At 37.7% G+C, this 18,261-nt stretch overlaps 1 protein-coding gene across 1 annotated transcript; it reads left to right on the top strand.

Moving 5' to 3' along the window:
• Positions 1-5,411: 5,411 nt before the first annotated feature.
• Positions 5,412-18,261, top strand: LOC586442 (serine/threonine-protein phosphatase 6 catalytic subunit). The gene is made up of 8 exons (XM_030988964.1): positions 5,412-5,548; positions 7,954-8,049; positions 8,587-8,652; positions 9,087-9,228; positions 11,097-11,176; positions 11,896-12,013; positions 14,701-14,792; positions 15,243-18,261. The coding sequence occupies exons 1-8, from the start codon at positions 5,471-5,473 to the stop codon at positions 15,489-15,491; spliced, it is 921 nt and encodes a 306-aa protein (XP_030844824.1). The 5' UTR covers positions 5,412-5,470; the 3' UTR covers positions 15,492-18,261.

Below are 18,261 nucleotides of genomic sequence, written 5' to 3'. Positions count from 1 at the left end.
GTATGGATCACCAGCTGGTGATGAAAACCATAAGTCTGCTATTTGTCTTACAACTTCCAACAGTAAACAATGCATAAAATCTGCAGGGAATCCCCAAGCTATTGGAAAATAATCTAAGTTAATAAAGGCACTTGGATTGACCCTTGACTCCTCTTATCGTTCTTCCTTCCTACATGGATTGAGCCATATCATCCTGCATGTCATTATTATCCCTATCTTCCTAATCACACACATCAATAGGATATTTCACAACTCTGTCTACAAGTTTTCCAGGATGGTAACACAGGCCACACCCAAAATAACCATTGAAACACAAAGTATTTTGCATTGATGCACAAGCAGAGAGGAAGCTTGAACAAGAATGACCCAATGATTCATATAAATATTTGGCAAAATGCCGCTCAGACATGGTAAACTATAAAAAAGCAACCACATGTACCATTCAGTGGCCTTCCAAAATTTTCGCTCTGACATTGGACATGAGGCTCTGGCAACAAAGCTAGGAGATTTAATTGACTTGAGTCGTTCATCTAACAAAGACAGTATTCTGGGAGGCCCGATATAGTATGGATCGCCAGCTGGTGATGAAAACCATAAGTCTGCTATTTGTCTTACAACTTCCAACAGTAAACAATGCATAAAATCTGCAGGGAATCCCCAAGCAATTGGAAAATAATCTAAGTTACTAAAGGCACTTGAACCCTTGAATCCTCTCATCGTTCTTCCTTCCTGCATGGATTGAGCCATATCATCCTGCATGTCATTATCCCTATCTTCATAATCACACACATCAATAGGATACTTCACAGTTCTGTCTACAAGTTTTCCAGGATGGTAACACAGGCCACACCCAAAATAACCATTGAAACACTTTCTCTACTTTTTAACGTGTGAAAGTAGACCTGAGTCTTGCTGCAGGCCTCAGTGCGTGTTGAGTCCGGGATTTGTTTGATAGAAATACGGCATCTGTCCATTAATTTGGCGATGTGGTCCTCAGGGTCTGACGTTTGGGTTCCAGTGTCATTAGTATATTCATACCACGCGTCGACAGGGTTCGCATTTACGCTTATTCCGTCGTCATCATGCTGATGGGGTAGGATTTCTGGGAGAGGGGAAGCTGAAGGTCCCCACCAGAGAGAAAACTATATATTAATGGAAAGATTATTTTACCATAACATATTCATTTACACATTTACACATATTCATTCATACACACACACACAATTACATCAAAAGCTATACATATACGTTACGGGCAATTACTATCATGGTTCACAAATCATCGCTAGAAAAGTAATCTAGCCATTTAGGTCAAGCCATGTTTGTACAAAATAATGCAAATGAATGACAATTCTATATATCTTACATACAAATATTTGGCCCTCCCTGGCGGAACCTGTCCTGAGCACGGAGGATCTGTTAGGAGAAATGATAAGGGTCTGCGAGGCAAAAAAAAAAAATTCCCACGTGTCTCGCTACCTTTAACGCCGGCATCTGGGCACTTCTTTCCTTCCTTATTAGGAGTGGCAACTCATCCAAGATTACAATTTTAGATCCCTTTAGTTGTTTAGCATTCTACTGGATTTTTACTTTATCCTTGAATCTCAAGAATCTCGCCTTGGTCAGGCGAGGTCACACACAGACACATATACACCCTAACACACAGACACACACATACACTTAACCATATGCCGACAGTTAACAGAAAAAATGGTTCATTTAGTAGTATAGTAATGAAGTCACGCAGACGCAAACTCTTCTCCATCCAGGTTAGCTGAAATCGGTAGTACTTGGGCTTTTGGTATGCACCGTCGCAGCTAATCTGATGATATTATCGAGACTTGTGCCCCTCTGTGTCCCACAAGACTTCCACAGGAGTATCATTCAGGACCAGAGATACAATGCATTGCTTTCCTACCAGTTTCACCATCCTCGTCCTCGTCTTGGGATTGATTGTTGTCGTGTTGATGGTAGGTAGGGACTGTGACGGGTCTGAGGTTACTGGTTGTCCCTCCCGAGTAACCCTACCCCGTTTCCCTGCCTCCTTAAGTGGCAGCCCCTGGCATAGTGTTCGGAGCTTCCACAGCAAAAACAGTGGCGACAGCTCTCCCCTTGTCCTTGCTGCTGGCATGCCTCGCTGCCCCTCTCTCTCCTACCAGCTCTTGGTCCTCTCTGTTGAGCCATCAGCGCACTGAGCTACGCCTTGACAATCTGTTGTATGCTATTTGTCAATTCTTTCAAGTCCAATGTCTCTGGCTTACTTGTTTGTTAAGGGTCAGAATGTGTCGGTTGTGTCGGTTCTGTGATGACAGCAGCAGCAACTCAAGCTTGGTGGGGTTTTAACTTTTGTTGCCACTCGCTCTCATGGGCAACTGCAGTAGTCAATACCTCCAGGAGCTCCTCATCCTAGACATCTTGCTGCAGAGTTGATCTGAGCTCATGCTGGATAACAGCATCCTGGAGACCGGTGGAGATTGCTCTCCATGCCATCTTGTGGACCTGCGTGCTGCCATAGCAGATTGCTGCTCCCTTTTCCTCCGAGGCGAACAGTACTTTCTGTTTAAGGTCCAGGGTGCGGAGGACAAAGTCACTCGGCGACACCTCAACAAGTGTTCTTGTATTTTGTATTTGTATTCATTGATTCAACCATTAAATAATATCAATGAAAACAATAACAGTATATCAATTCAAAACAGTAAATAAAATTACCCGGTATGGTTAGGAATACCGAAACGCAAAATGCTTGTAACATGGTATCCCAAAAAAAGAAAAAGTGAAAAACATTTAAAGATTTAAAATAAACAAACAGACTACATACATCATCACACACAGACGCACAGATGCACAAACGCACACATCCTTTCATCAACCAACATCCTTCTATCAACCAACTTCCTTTCATACATGTCTAACTGCATACTCCACCTTGGCAGCACAGCTCTGACAATTCCATATCTTGAATATTACATCCACTTTGAAACCAGGTTTAATTTTTCGTGGATTTTAGCCATAAATAGAAGTACTTTCTATAAAGGGTATGCATCCAATATCCTATATTTATTTTGTAAACTATCAAAAAACAGATGGTAGTTATCGCACTTGGACATTTGTTCTGCAAAGATTTCTTCAAAAACACAATTTGAATATTACGTCCACTTTGAAACCAGATTCAATCCTTCGTGGATTACTTTCTATAAAGGGTGGCGTTGTATACTTCTAAATTCTTTATAAAGGCAAGAACAGAGATTCTCTATTTTTAATGATTCCTGAATTTTGGGAAACCATGCATTATCTTTTGCATATGTATTTGTTCCTTATTTCCTCTATTTCTATAAACGTGATATATTCATTTCTTGTAATTATGTATTTTCTTGATTATTATTGTAACGCCAGTGGAAACCAAGTTTCTATGTAACTATCATGTTTGTAAAGACCAAATAAAATATCTTGTATCTTGTATGTACCTATGTATGTGTATTATGATTCTTGTAGGTCTCTTTATCTTCATTAATGGCTCAGGTTCTAGGCCCTGTTTCACAAAAGTTGTTATCAAATAAATGCTATAAGCTACTGAAATCGTGGCATTTGATTGGCTGAGAGCAAATTTGTCATAGAAATTTAGCATTTAATATTGATAGGAGCTGAAGAACTCTGATTCTTCAACGTCTTTTAAGAGCAACCTTAAACCCCATTTGTTCAATTTTGTGTTTATACATGCTTTCATTTTTGTATTGTTTCCTTTCTTATGTATATGTAAATGTACACGATTCCTTTGTCATGATGTAATGTGTTCCCTAATATTTTGAAGCGCCTTGAGCATTTAATTAGAATGGATAATGGTGCTATATTAATCTAAGGTATTATATCAAGTTTTATGAGACAGCTAGGCCTAGGTTTGGGAGATATAATGACAGTTCAGGTTGTATGCCCAATGGTGAAATACAATATTCTGTTTATCAGGTATTCAAATACCATAGAAAAGTATTTATAGATTGTACAGATAGAACCATTTGCCTGTCAGAACATATATGCAACCTATATCCTATATTTATTTTGTAAACTATCAAAACACAGATTGTAGTTATTGCAATTGTTTTTTTTCTGCAAAGATTTCTTCAAAAACACAATTTTACTAAAGGCTCAGTCATCCTCTTCTGATAATGATAACTACATGTACTACCGGTATATATTTGTTTACTTCTAGCTTGCGATGATTTAGTGGTGTGACCACTAAATCAAATAACCAATGCTCTTACCACATTAAATGCAGAGGACCAACACATTTATGTGATCAGGTTTGATCAAGATATCTAACTATCGTTTAGTGGCCAATTCATGTATCATGTTTACCTATGTTCTTTTTTTTTCCTTCTTTTTTTTCTGTTTTATTTAATTATTTGGTTTTGAATCATTCACATATATATGACCTGGATGTTTTTATAGATCAAAGTACTTTTAAAAGTCATCATGTTTATACTTGTTTGTTAATTGATAAAAACGTGTATATTACGTGCTGCTATGCGAAGTCTCCTTTTACTTTGCATGTTTATTATTTATGTATGTTGTATATAAGGAAAGGAAATGAAATGAGGGAAAGTTTTGAATAAATATTTTATAAGTACACGATGTCTTCAGATGTATTCATTTGCTTATATGTGTTTTTCAGCTTAAATGTAAACGGTATTAAAAAAAGTGACTGCAATGATGGTGTATAGTAATTATGCACATCTGATTTATTATATCCACATACATTCCTTATCGAAATTTAGATTTCATGCACATTACTTATAGATTAAATTCAATCCAGAAATGTCGATATGATGATGATGATGATGATGACGATGATGATGACGATGATGATGAAAGAAAGGGGGTAGATTGACAGGCAATTGAAGTTCCTGATCGAAATTTAGATTTCATGCACATAACTTATAGATTAAATTCAATCCAGAAATGTCAGTATGATGATGATGAAGATGATGATGATGATGATGACAATGATGATGATGACGACGATGATGAAAGAAAGGGGGTAGATTGACAGGCAATTGATAAAATTCTTGACATTACCTTGACATTCATTTGTCATTCATTTGTCATTTGATTCTTGCAAAGTTCAATATGTTATGGTTCTCTCTCAATTTTTTTTTTTTTTCGGGGGGGGGGGGGGCCCGGAGGATCTGCAGTATGTACATATTTGTTTTAATTAAATGTTTTAATCTCCCTCTCTCTCTTTTTTTTCAATCTCCTTTTCTTCTTTTATTTATTTATTTCTTTCACTTCTTGTTCTAACTGAATGGCTATGACGTAAATACCCCCCCCCCCCCCCCCCCCCACCACCACCACCACCGCCACCCCTAGCCCTCCTTTGGCTCCCATCCCCTCGATGCAGCCACCGTGCATGTAGCGCATACATAACAAGAATCATCAACTTCCGGTTCTTAGCTCATGACTCACAGATTCATTCAAAATGGCAGAAACATCGAACCTCGATAGATGGATAGAGATTGCGAAGCAGTGCAAATATCTTCCAGAAAATGACTTGAAGGTATGTACGGACACTCTTAGAAACTAGCTAAATATTTATCATTTGTGTTATTTTAAATATAAACCACAAATCTTTTCCGTGGTTTGCGAAGCCGTGGTTTTCATGCATTGGCACTTACAGTTACACTAACGCTGTGCGCCGCTCAGCGATCAGCTCAGCTCAGCAACTGCCTTGATAATGCGATAGTGCAGTGCAGTGCAGTGCAGTGCAGTGGCGATTGAGTTGATGTAGGACGAAAGGTAAAGTTTAAGATTGAGACATTCAATACATAATGTCATTTGAGCATCACAAGCAACTTGTAAATATTCTTTTACAACAGAACTGTCGTGAGTAAATATCACATTGAAAATGTTTCAATCTTGGACTCGAGTCGCCGCTAAATTGCTAAATCAAGAACCTGATCAATGACTAGACCGAAAGCTTCAGTCTCTATACCGTCGGTTGTTCCACTGAGACTACGTCTGGCTCCACTAGACCTCCGGTTATAGAGACAGAACGATCGCCTATGCCAGCCCATGTTGAAGATATCACGGCTAGATTTTAGCCGTTAGGCCCCTCCCACAAACATGAACAAACTTGCCACGGCCGTATTGTTATGCCCCCAAAATCCCCCAAAATGTCATTTTACCTCGTGCATATCCAATTTTACATTAGGCCTAGGCTATAATACATCGGTTCCACTTACTAACTTGATTGAAATAATCCGTTTAATGGTCCCTTTTAAGGAAATTATGGGTCAAAATCGACATCCATGTTGAAAATCTTGCAAGCCGTGTTAAACTCTTGCTGCCGTCAATCTCATCCCTTCTACTCTACGCCGAAGGCAAAATGATTATGAAGGAAAAACTGTGCGCCATCTACACGTTCGTAATGGCGTTATCACAGTTTTTGCTTCATAATCATTTTTGCCTTCGGCGTAGACTAGAAGGGATGAGATTGACGGCAGCGAGAGTTTAAAACACGGCTTGCAAGATTTTCAACATGGATGTCGATTTTGACCCATAATTTCCTTAAAAGGGACCATTAAACGGATTATTTCAATCAAGTTAGTAAGTGGAACCGATGTATTATAGCCTAGGCCTAATGTAAAATTGGATATGCACGAGGTAAAATGACATTTTGGGGGATTTTGGGGGCATAACAATACGGCCGTGGCAAGTTTGTTCATGTTTGTGGGAGGGGCCTAACGGCTAAAATCTAGCCGTGATATCTTCAACATAGGCTGGCATAGGCGATCGTTCAGTCTCTATAACCGGAGGTCTAGTGGAGCCAGACGTAGTCTCAGTGGAACAACCGACGGTATAGAGACTGAAGCTTTCGGTCTAATCAATGACATGTCCGTGTGCTGCTACTACTATTAAGTAAAATGCCTGCCAGTCCCCTCAAAATCAGGCACAGGTTTCAAAATTCAGATAGAATGAAAATGTGAAAGGACAAATGGTCAGGATGTTTAGAATAGAGGTCTATTTGAAAGTATTATTAACTGTTCAATTGATGCACCAACTGCATGTTTTATTTGTTATTGCAATGCACAAATTAGGATAGGCCTAAGCATTAATTGTAGTAAATTCTGTTGTACGGAGATGAAACAAAAGGAAAAGTCCGCTCAACTCGGGCATCAGGTTGCCCAATACAAAGGTATGAAATTAAAAATGAGAGGATCATATCAGGTTAAGTTCAAGTAAAATCTGATAGAAGATTGGGAAGTAGACATTGTATAATTAATCAAACGCCAATTGGCAACTCGGCGGTTTATCATGTACATTTTGAGCACCCCTTTCAGCCTTGAAAGCTCCTTGTAAGAAGCCATTGCTACTTTACTTTGAGCTTAACTTTTTGTTTTCCAATCTCATCAATATATTTGAGAACTTAATGTCTATAGAGAGTCTCTGGGAAATTGACTTTTCTTTAACTGGCTTCTCTCATCCTACCCATCTGGTGTGGGGAATTCTTTAGTAAAATTGACAATATTTGTCAATCTTCCCTATACACAGATGGTAATCCTTGCCACATGCACAAGTTATCTAGTCTTAAAAATGATGAGTAGAAAGAAAATAAGTCAAATTTTATATAAACTATAAACAAAAATGTTGAAAATCATTGTAAAATATAAAAACATAAGGACTTAACTTTCAGCTAATCTAATCTGTCCGCTTTTTTCTTGAAGTTAGTGCACATGATGAGATTAGCAATCATGCAAAGTGTATTGCCTCACCTGTACGATGTACTTCAGTCTCTGCATAGAGGCATTCAGTGAGTCAGTTGGAATAATCGTCGATATCAGAGTCTGGAGCATTTGGTCTACCTTGATATATATGCCTCTGTATGTGTGTACTACACATGCTCCTCCTGTATGTACTTCATGCCTTCCAAATAAAAATATTTCTCTACTTTTCATCTCCTAGAAATTATGTGACTTGGTGTGTGACCTGCAGTTAGAAGAATGCAACGTTCAGCCGGTATCAACTCCAGTGACAGTGTGTGGAGATATACATGGCCAGGTAATTTGATGTACTTGAGTAGTATTCTTAGATTTGTTGCTTTCTTCCACCTCCTTCCTCCTCCTCCTCCTCCTCCTCCTCCTCCTCCTCCTCCTCCTCCTCCCCCTCCCCCTCCCCCTCCCCCTCCTCCCCTCCCCTCCCCCTCCCCCTCCCCCTCCCCCTCCCCCTCCCCCTCCCCCTCCCCCTCCCCCTCCTCCCCCTCCTCCTTCCCCTCCTCCCCCTCCTCCTCCTTCCTCCTCCCTCCTCCTCCTCCTTCCTCCTCTCTCCTCCTCCTCCTCCTCCTCCTCCTCCTCCTCCCTCCTCCTCCTCCTCCTCCTCCCCCTCGTTTAATGTATCGTTATAAGAAGAACTGGCTTTAAGATGTTGTGCCTTTTTTCTTTTCGAGTAGCGGTAAAAAACGCTTTTTAAATGCCTTTGTCTTCTTTAGATTTATCAAATTCACCCATCTGCTATCTTTCTATCTCTTTAATTTACACTCACCTTTACCAATTTACAATTTTATTGTTGTATAAGTTTTTTCTCCTTCTTTTTTTGCAGTTTTATGACTTGGAAGAGCTGTTCAGGACAGGAGGTCAGATCCCAGATACAAGCTACATTTTTATGGTAACAATTTTTTTTTTTTAATCCTCTTGTTAGTGGAATCTTGTTTTAAAAATCCAAGTGAATTCTGCATGTAATTTTAATGAAAATTTACCCAAAATTTAGTAATAAGGGATTGAAGAATGTGTAGGTTTGTTTTTATACTAATATCATCCATTTGGAGCCAAAGGGGCATTAGGTTTTGATAAAATGATATTGTTTGACGCCCGTCTAGCTCCAGACTGACAATATGATAGTTTCTACCCTTGGACTTGGCTCTAGGTTTATATAGTCCTTATGTCGAAGGACATTAATTCTGCCGCAAGACTCTTAATCACAAACCATGTGATCCACAGCCAACGATGTATCCATCAGACCACGACACAGGTTCGAAAAGAATTCCAATTCAGGGTGTCATTTTGAAATACTCCATGAGTCTCATTGTTTTTTTGTTGCAGGGAGACTTTGTAGACAGAGGGTACTACAGCTTAGAGACATTCACCCGGTTACTCACACTCAAAGCTAAGTTCCCGGACCGTATTGTTCTGCTACGTGGGAACCACGAGAGCAGACAAATTACACAGGTCTATGGATTCTATGGTGAGTTCAAGTAATCAATCTATCGCTGAATATCGTAAAACTCTGTGTATAAGGCGCACCTGTGTATAAGGCGCACCCCTATTTTTGAGATTCAAAAAAAAAAAAAAAAAAAAAAAAATCGTTTTTTTTTCCTTTTGGGTTTGCTTTTCAGCCGACACAAACTTAATCGGCAAATTGTGCAGTCCCGTTTGGAAACCAAAGCCATGATGCAGGGAATTGGGAAGGACTTTTTATTTATTATGACTTTACAGTCAAAAAGTCAAAGTAAAAAAGAATAGTAACAATGTTGTTTTTAAAACTAAAGATGACAGAAAAATTTTCCTCCCGAGTCCAAACCGAAATTTAGACAGGCTAGTTTTTGAGTGGTGATTCGATATCCCCCGTGTAAGTGAGCTGCATGATACAGGTAAGTGAGCTGGAGACATGGGAGAGCTTCCGCCGGCAAAGTGCTTTGTGAAGGGGCATAATTTATCGCAAGTGGAAAAAAAAAAAAAAAAAAAACTCTCTTCCCTTCAAATTAGGAACGTAGTTTAACTTCAAATAGTAGATCCTATTCTTTATTTGCATTATGTAATTCATGTTGAGACACAGAGATTTTCGGAAACCATTAAAAAGTAGCATTTTGAGAACTCAAAATATCCTGTACTTGTGTATTAGGCGCACCCCCGACTTTCGATTTTTCCAGACGGAAAAAAAGTGCGCCTTATACACAGAGATTTACGGTACAACCCTGGAAAAGATTCCTAAAGAAGCTCCCTTTATGGGGAAATTAATGATAATGGTACACTGTTGCCCACAAAGTTGAATAAATTTTGGTTACCTCTTTTTTCTTGAAATGGTTGTGACAGTATGATTTATTCTTGATGGATAAAGTTTATATGTTCACAGAACTGTATTGATCAATCTAAGGAGTCATAGATATAGAACAATAAAGATCTGAATAAAAATTCAACTTTATCCATCAAAAATAGATCAGATCTTGTCACAATCATTCAATGAAAATAGGTAAGAAAAAATACTCTTTTGGGCAATAATATATATTCATTATGTTAATGACTAAGATATATTTTTCTTGGTACTTCCCTCTCGCAATTGTACGCTATACCTTGCTATAAGGCTATTTTATTTTCTTCTTACCTCAGAAATAAAATCGCCATTCAGTTTTCTATTCTAAGCATAGCTATATAAATCGATTTAAGTTTATTGCATACACTTTAATATAATTGATAACGCATGAAAGCAGTACCTGCAGTCATCGTGATATTTTCATTCCTCCTTTTGGAGGCTTATGGTTCAGTTGCTGTTTAATATCTCAGTGGCATATTCTTCACTTTGCCTTAACCTCAGCAAAGACTCAAAGGGGTACTGGCAGCATACCTCTTCTCACATGCGCCCATTCTTGTCTTCAAGTATTCATCAACAGATATGTTGATTTGTGAAGTCCATTTTGTTAAAAATAAAATTGAGTTTGGGTAAAAAAAAGAAAATGAATTCTTACAGAACAAACAAAACTTACACTGAATGTTCAAATTACAAATACATGTAAATATCATTTGCCAAACAGTTTTGGTAGAAAATGTATACTGGCTGAGTAATGAGCATAGAAAGATAAGGGAATCAAGGTACTTTAAGTAGGCCCGACACCATTTGTGTGGTTCCATATACATCTTTCTGTGTGCAGTGCTTGTTATTTTACCAAGACTGGGCCAAATTTATTATTATTTTGAGGACTCCAGAACGTTGCAGTACACACCAATACTTACACATGCTACATGATCAATTTTTTCTGATCCATTCCACACCTTTTCTTTCACAATGCAATCACATGACCAGTACTTAACTTTATCTTTAATGTCATTGTGTTGTAGACGAATGTCAGACGAAATACGGCAATGCCAATGCATGGAGATACTGTACCAAAGTCTTTGATCTTCTTACCATTGCTGCAGTAAGTACCTAATCAATTATTATATTGCAATGTGGGTTAAATGAATTATATGAATTATAGAATGGAGTCCAATATATATATTTTTGCATGTTTTCAGTTATATTTTGAGAAAATTGTAATTAAATCCAATTAAATATTACACATGATAAGGTAGTACACAAATCGAATGCTGTAACTGTAATCAATAAGAGAAAAAAGGCATAGACAGAGAAAAATAGAGAAAGGGATAGTGCGGTATGGTATGTAATCCTGTAGGATTTTTTGGCCCAAATTGATTTTTTTTTTTGGATTTTTTGGATTTTTTTTGTTGCTGTTTTGGCTTCAAAAGGGTTCCAATTGGCCAAAAATGATGGGGTTCAAATTTTCAGACCCCTCCTTCATTTCCTGGGGGGTCCATATTGGGCGCCAAAATGGCTTATATAGAGCGCAATAGGGAAATTTGGTGTCTTCTGGAAAATTTAAACCCCATCAATTTTTGATAGCTTTGACCCCAATGAATCCAATTTTGGCACAAAAGTCCTACGGGAGCTGTTTCAGTGACATACCGTACCACACTAGGAGGGAGGGAGACAGACAGACAGACAGACAGACAGACAAAAGCATGCATTGAGAGGAGTAAAGGGGTACTCTTTATGAGTGTTTGATAGAGATAGAAGAGCTTGATCAACCTTACAATAAGTTGCTCACTTATTCTTTTATTTTCTTTCTGTCTTTATTAGATCATAGATGAACAGGTTCTATGTGTGCACGGAGGCCTGTCACCAGACGTCAAAACCATCGATCAGATCAGAATGATAGAACGTGCCCAGGAAATACCACACAAAGGAGCATTTTGTGATATCCTTTACAAACTCAGTATTACTGTGTATTTGTCAGACAAATCTGACCAGAAAAAGAATATTCTTGAGGTTTGAAATACGAAAAGTAAAGATTACATCGATGGGAATGGGTGATACATGGAAGCAGAGATGCCAACTGTTCCGTTTTTGCCGTATTTGTTCCGTTTTTTCGCTATCAATACGGCAGTACGTTTTTTGTATGTTTTGTTACGTTTTTTAAAAAAAAATTTAAATTTTTTTTTATGACGTTTGTCTTAATTTCTGATCATGGGCTTTGTGTCGTAAGTGTATTATGCACCTACATCTTCAAATGATGCACGCAGGATGGTGATACGGGCCCCAAACTGCGCACATTGCGAACAACCCACGTGTAATGTATGCACGTCGCACTCCTATCCGGGTATGTATACGTGGTACTGCCGGGTTTTTTAAGCTGCTCGATTGGGCGATATGTTAAGTTGAGAGACTTTTTCAAGAATACTGTTTTTTGTCCTAAAATACTGTTTTTTGCTCTTAAGAATACTTTTTATGCCTCCGTTACGAAGTAGCCGGAGGCATTATGTTTTCGGGTTGTCCGTCCGTCCGTACGTCCGTCCGAGTTTCCGTCCGTACGTCCGTACGTCCCGTTCTCGTGATCGCGTTATCTGAAGAACCAATTGCTGGATTCCTGCCAAACTTTGGTCATGTATGTATCTTGCAGAGCCGATGAACTGATTAGATTTTGGGGTCACGAGGTCAAAGGTCACAGGGCTCATTATGTATGCAAAAACAGCTCGTGATCGCGTTATCTGAAGAACCGATCGATGGATCCCTGCCAAACTTTAGTCATGTATTTATTTTGCAGAGCCGATGAACTGATTAGATTTTGGGGTCACGAGGTCAAAGGTCAAAGGTCACAGGGCTCATTATGTAAGCATAAACGGCTCGTGATCGCGTTATCTGAAGAACAGATTGATGGATTCCTGCCAAACTTTGGTCATGTATTTATCTTGCAGAGCCAAAGAACTGATTAGAGTTTGGGGTCACGAGGTCAAAGGTCAAAGGTCACAGGGCTCATTATATATGCAAAAACAGCTCGTGATCACGTTATCTCAAGAACAGATTGATGGATTCCTGCCAAACTTTAGTCATGTATGTTACTTGCAGAGCCGATGAACTGATTAGATTTTGGGGTCATGAGGTCAAAGGTCACGTGGCTCATTATGTATGCAAAAATGGCTTGTGATCGCATTATCATTAGAACAGATTGATGGATTCCTGCCAAACTTAGATCATGTATGTATCTTGCAGAGCCAATGAACCGAGTAGATTCTTGGGTCATGAGGTCAAAGGTCATGGCTCATTATGTATGCAAAAATAGCTTGTAATCACGATATTTTGAGAACCTGTTAATGGATTACAAATGAACTTGAATTTGAAAAATTTCTTCTGTTTTGGTTGGTAAAATTGCTCTATGACGGAGGCATCATTTTCGACTGCGCGCAGTCGAATTCCATCTAGTTTTTGTTGAAGAAGGTTGGCATCTCTGTGGAAGTATGATTCTTAAGAATTTCAAACATATTTGAGGTATTGGACAACTGATTTGATTTCATATAAATGAGAAATCTGGGGCGGTATTCTGAACCCTGTGTTATCTCTAATATTGTTGTATCTTTGGAGATAAGATAAAGTTGGTATTCTGAACACTGTTGTAACTTTTGTGTTATCTTTTGTTGTATCTTTTCTCTCATCTCATTGGCCGCGCCTGCGCTCATAGTTTGGTGCACTTGTAATTGTGCGTATTATTAATAAAGTGGCGTTTAATCCTCATTTGCATATGCGCACGAGAGATAATATGTCGAGATAATTGGTATTCTGAAAGTTGTTGTATCTTTTATCTTATCTTATCTTGCATGGTATTTACAACAATATTTACAACAGGTAGGGGGTTGTTGTATCTTTCGTGGTGACATAATGGCGGCAATATTTCTTGCCCAGAACCAACTTTGTGTCAATGATGAGTTAGAAGAAGATTTTGTGTTGACCGGAAACATCACAGATGAGAACTTTTTAAGATATTACATGCTAGGATATGACGATTTTAATGCTCTCATCTTAACCAATGTAGTGAAAGCGTGATTTGTCTTCATGATCCACATTCAACAGCGCAAAATGATGATGCGCGTAATAAGCACTCAAAAAACTAATTACGCCCAAGAGCTAGGTGCATCTTCAGATATGGCATAAAGTATTCCTATTGGTTGACCTACTTATCATGTTTATATAACACAGATTTTGATTGGTAGGGTCCATACATATGGGCGTGTCAACAGTGGTCAAAGATAAGATAGAGGCGGTCCTTCAAGAGATAACACAGGGATAAAATGATGTTCAGAATACCAACTTACAACAATATTAGCGCTGTGTTATCTCTGGAAGATACAACAAAAGATAACACAAAACTTACAACAATGTTCAGAATACCACCCCTGTATTTTATCTGCTCTGCTATGTGTCATCATCCTTTGAGGTTCGCAATAAATATGGCGCAGGTCGATTGTAGAAATAGTGTATGAATGTATAATTTACTTGATATTAGTTGATACTAATTTTGATATGATATCACACACTTATTTTATCGCGTTGGTTAATAAATGACAATGTTTGATGTTCAATGTTGATTCTCCTTGACTGTGTAGTCTTCACATCTCGTCTGGTCGGACCCTGACAACGTGGAAACATGGGCCATCAGTCCGAGGGGAGCAGGCTGGCTGTTTGGGTCAAAGGTCACTAATGAGGTCAGTATTGAAAACAGTTTTTGAGAAGAGAATAAAGTTTTCCTTTTGTAGTCTTGAATCATACAAAATTTGTATTTATAATTTAGAAAATTCCTGATCATTTGAGTTTTGAGAGTTTAAAGCAAATGTGGAGAGCTAGGAGGCGTAATGGCTCAGTGGTAGAGCAGTGGTCTTGTAACCGGGAGGTCCAGGGTTCGAAACCAAGTCAATGCTCTTTTGCCCTTTGGTAAGGCATTATTCCTGATTACCCAAGTCCCTCAGAGAGGACTTAAAGCCGTTGGTCCCATGATTGCTTACTTACAAGCATGTATACATGCATTCTTAATTGTCGGGTACAACAATCATCATCAAACAAACAAAACAGTTGGTGCAAAGAGGTCACAGGTGTATGATTAATGCATAACTTATTACTCACCAACTTGTATTTACATTTTTGCCTTCTTTATTCAGTTTGTTCACATCAACAACCTGAAGCTAATATGCAGAGCTCACCAGCTGGTGCAAGAAGGATACAAGTACATGTTTGACGATAAGCTAGTAACGGTGTGGAGCGCCCCCAACTACTGCTACCGTTGTGGAAACATCGCCTCGATACTCGCATTCAACGACGCCACGACCCGAGAGGCTAAACTATTCCGCAACGTTCCAGACAGCGAACGCGTGATTCCAGCCAGGACGACAACTCCATATTTCCTCTGATTCTCCACATTTTGTCCATCCTATAAAGACTGTTCGACCCAGAGAAAGTGGCATAATTGATTAGGATTATTAAAACAATCCTATCTGCACCTGTTGCCATGGATCGGCCTAATGTACAGTCAAACCTGTCTATTAAGGCCACCCAAGGGAGGTGGGAATACTGGCCGCTATAACAGGTCTATAACACACATTTCTTCTTAGAGGTAGACAAAGGTGACCGCTGTAGACAGGTGGTCGTTATGGACAGGTGGCTACTAAGACAGGTTTGACTGTATTTTCATTTTCAATCCCATCCAGCTAATCTAGTAAAAAAAAAAAAATGCACTATGAAGTCACTGTTTTATGGTCAATATGAAGGACATCTATATTCTGGTCCTCTAGAAGCAAGATATTGATCTTATTAAAAATCATGCGTATATTGTCATGTGAGAAATCTAGATACAAGAAGCACGATGGTTATTGCTATTTTGGAAATAAACTAGCTTGTTAATGGCTGGATGAAATCAAAGAGCCAATCTTTGTATTTAAAAAAAAGATGTAAATCTTATTCATATATCCTTGCAATAAATTGAATCTTTCTCACGTTGCACTCACAAAAATCTGGTTTTAAGCTACGTACCTAACTTATAAAGAACATCATACTATTATCCATGTATTTATTGTTCAGTTGTTCCCATGATCCACGCCTTTAATTTACATGTAACCGTATTTCTACTTGATGCATATTTACCGTTTCTGTATTTTCAACATTATTTTACCATTTTTACAGCCAGATTTGAGTGACTAACAATAACAAGAAATTGATGAATACGCTCTTAAATTATGACAATATTATTCATGGCTCTCCCATTAAACATGGTCTGGATCACCTCACCTCTGAGTCATGATTGTGAATTGACGGCTGGAATATTCAAAGATATGTACCGGTAGTCACCCTGACATTTTCTCTTTTGCATTATAAACAACATGTACGGAAGATAGGGAAGAGATATCAAGATGTATAATTATATTTTACAAGTATTTTGTAAATTATTGTAAATAATATTGTGTAGTGCATGTTCATACATTAGACATTAGGTATGGGATGAGATAGGATCCAGTATGTGGATGTGTGCACAATGTACAGTATGAGGATAAGAGATATGGGGGTGTTTTCACAAAAATCTTAAAGTTGAACTTATCTCTAAGTTGGACTTAAACATTATGGAGAGCAATTTGTAGCCTTAACAAAGATATATTCAATAGCAAAAATTCAAGTATTTTAGAATTTTTATAAACTTCACATCAAGAACGTGAAATCTCCTTTATAATAGAAAATATGAATGATTTAAATCAACATTTTATGCCTTTTAAAACGGTAGATTTTATGAAATATTTTCAAAAATGCTAACAGCTTTCCATAATTGTTAAATCCAACTCGGAGATAAGTTCAGCTTAGGATCTTTGGGAAATACCACCCAGGTTTTGTTATTAGGAAAATTTGACAAATAGGAATGGAAATATTACTACCTACTTGATAATAAAAATAGGCAAACACAGGTTTCATATATTGATCACATTTAATTGTCTTAGAAGTCCCATTACATCAAACTCAGGAACAACTAACTTGCATTACTCTAACCATCCTAACACTTTGTGTGATAAGTCTTCAAATTCAGTAAACAGAATTTATTTTAAAGCAAATTCAATGTCTTTTTCATGCCTTTTTAACATTATTTGCTCTTTATATTTTCTTATTGTTTTAATTTTAATATTTGTTTCTTTTCCGATGTTTGTGTCACTGTATTTTTGTGTGATTTTTATGATGCAGAGATGATGAGGGCCATTTCAAAGTGTTTGATTTCTAATGAAATCAGTATTTTCATCAAGCATGCGTCACTGACATTTTTAATACCCGTTCATATCATTTCATACATATAAGAGAAATGAAAACAGCTGAATGGAAATGATATCACTAGGCAAGCATTCTGATTTTTGTTTTTAAACCGATTTCAAATTTGCCACCGTGTTGCCAATTTGAAGAATGTAGTATTTATTTATACTTTTAAAATTCCTGATCTGAAAGGACATTTGTCGAAGCAACAGAATTGGACCCATAGTTTGCCTGAATTTCAAGAAGAATTTGTTCTTGAATGAGATATTATCTTAGAGATTGTTGTTGTCTGACACATGTTTCTTTCATACTGGAATATTTTTCTTTGTTTACTAAACATTAAGTTGCATGATATGTAATTAAAAACCAAAGATTCTCGTGTTCAGTCTCAATTTGCATGAGAAAGTTTGATCCAGAAGAAGTGTATACGTGTAGTTCATCTTCATCTCAATTTAGCCATTCAGTTTTCATTCGCTTGTGATATACACCTATGTTCGTTTGTGTTTAGATGTGATGATTTTTTTTATATACAATTTATAGTCCAGAGTTGTAACAGAAATTTCCTGGGCCAACTCCTATATAAAAAAAAATTCATGCCACATCCCTTAATTTTGTCTTCTAAATCTAGAATATGTCCCTTCACTCCCTTGCATAGTTGAATTGTACATGGGCTTTGTCAATCTTGTAGTCTGTCAACAGGCTTACAATGTGACTGAGAATAAAGGAGGGGTTCATTTTGTTAAGATGGGGAAGAGATATCTTCACAATTTCTGTATTATTCAAAGATGGGGATTTGATTAAAATTTCATATGGATATATCTCTATGCAGTGTAGCGTTGTATATTATCTGGTGAGAAAAAGTGTATAAATATATGAATAAACCTGAAGAAAAAAAAA

This window comes from Strongylocentrotus purpuratus, unplaced genomic scaffold (genome assembly GCF_000002235.5).
Source record: "Strongylocentrotus purpuratus isolate Spur 01 unplaced genomic scaffold, Spur_5.0 spur5_contig_841, whole genome shotgun sequence".
Taxonomy (NCBI): domain Eukaryota; kingdom Metazoa; phylum Echinodermata; class Echinoidea; order Camarodonta; family Strongylocentrotidae; genus Strongylocentrotus; species Strongylocentrotus purpuratus.
This window is presented reverse-complemented; position numbering and strand designations above follow the sequence as displayed.

Excerpts from the sequence above, each read along its gene's own strand:
- LOC586442 (XM_030988964.1), top strand. The coding sequence starts at position 5,471 with ATGGCAGAAACATCGAACCTCGATAGATGGATAGAGATTGCGAAGCAG. Across the intron at positions 5,549-7,953 it reads TTCCAGAAAATGACTTGAAG|AAATTATGTGACTTGGTGTG; the intron begins GTATGTACGGAC and ends TTCATCTCCTAG. Across the intron at positions 8,653-9,086 it reads ATACAAGCTACATTTTTATG|GGAGACTTTGTAGACAGAGG; the intron begins GTAACAATTTTT and ends TTTTTGTTGCAG.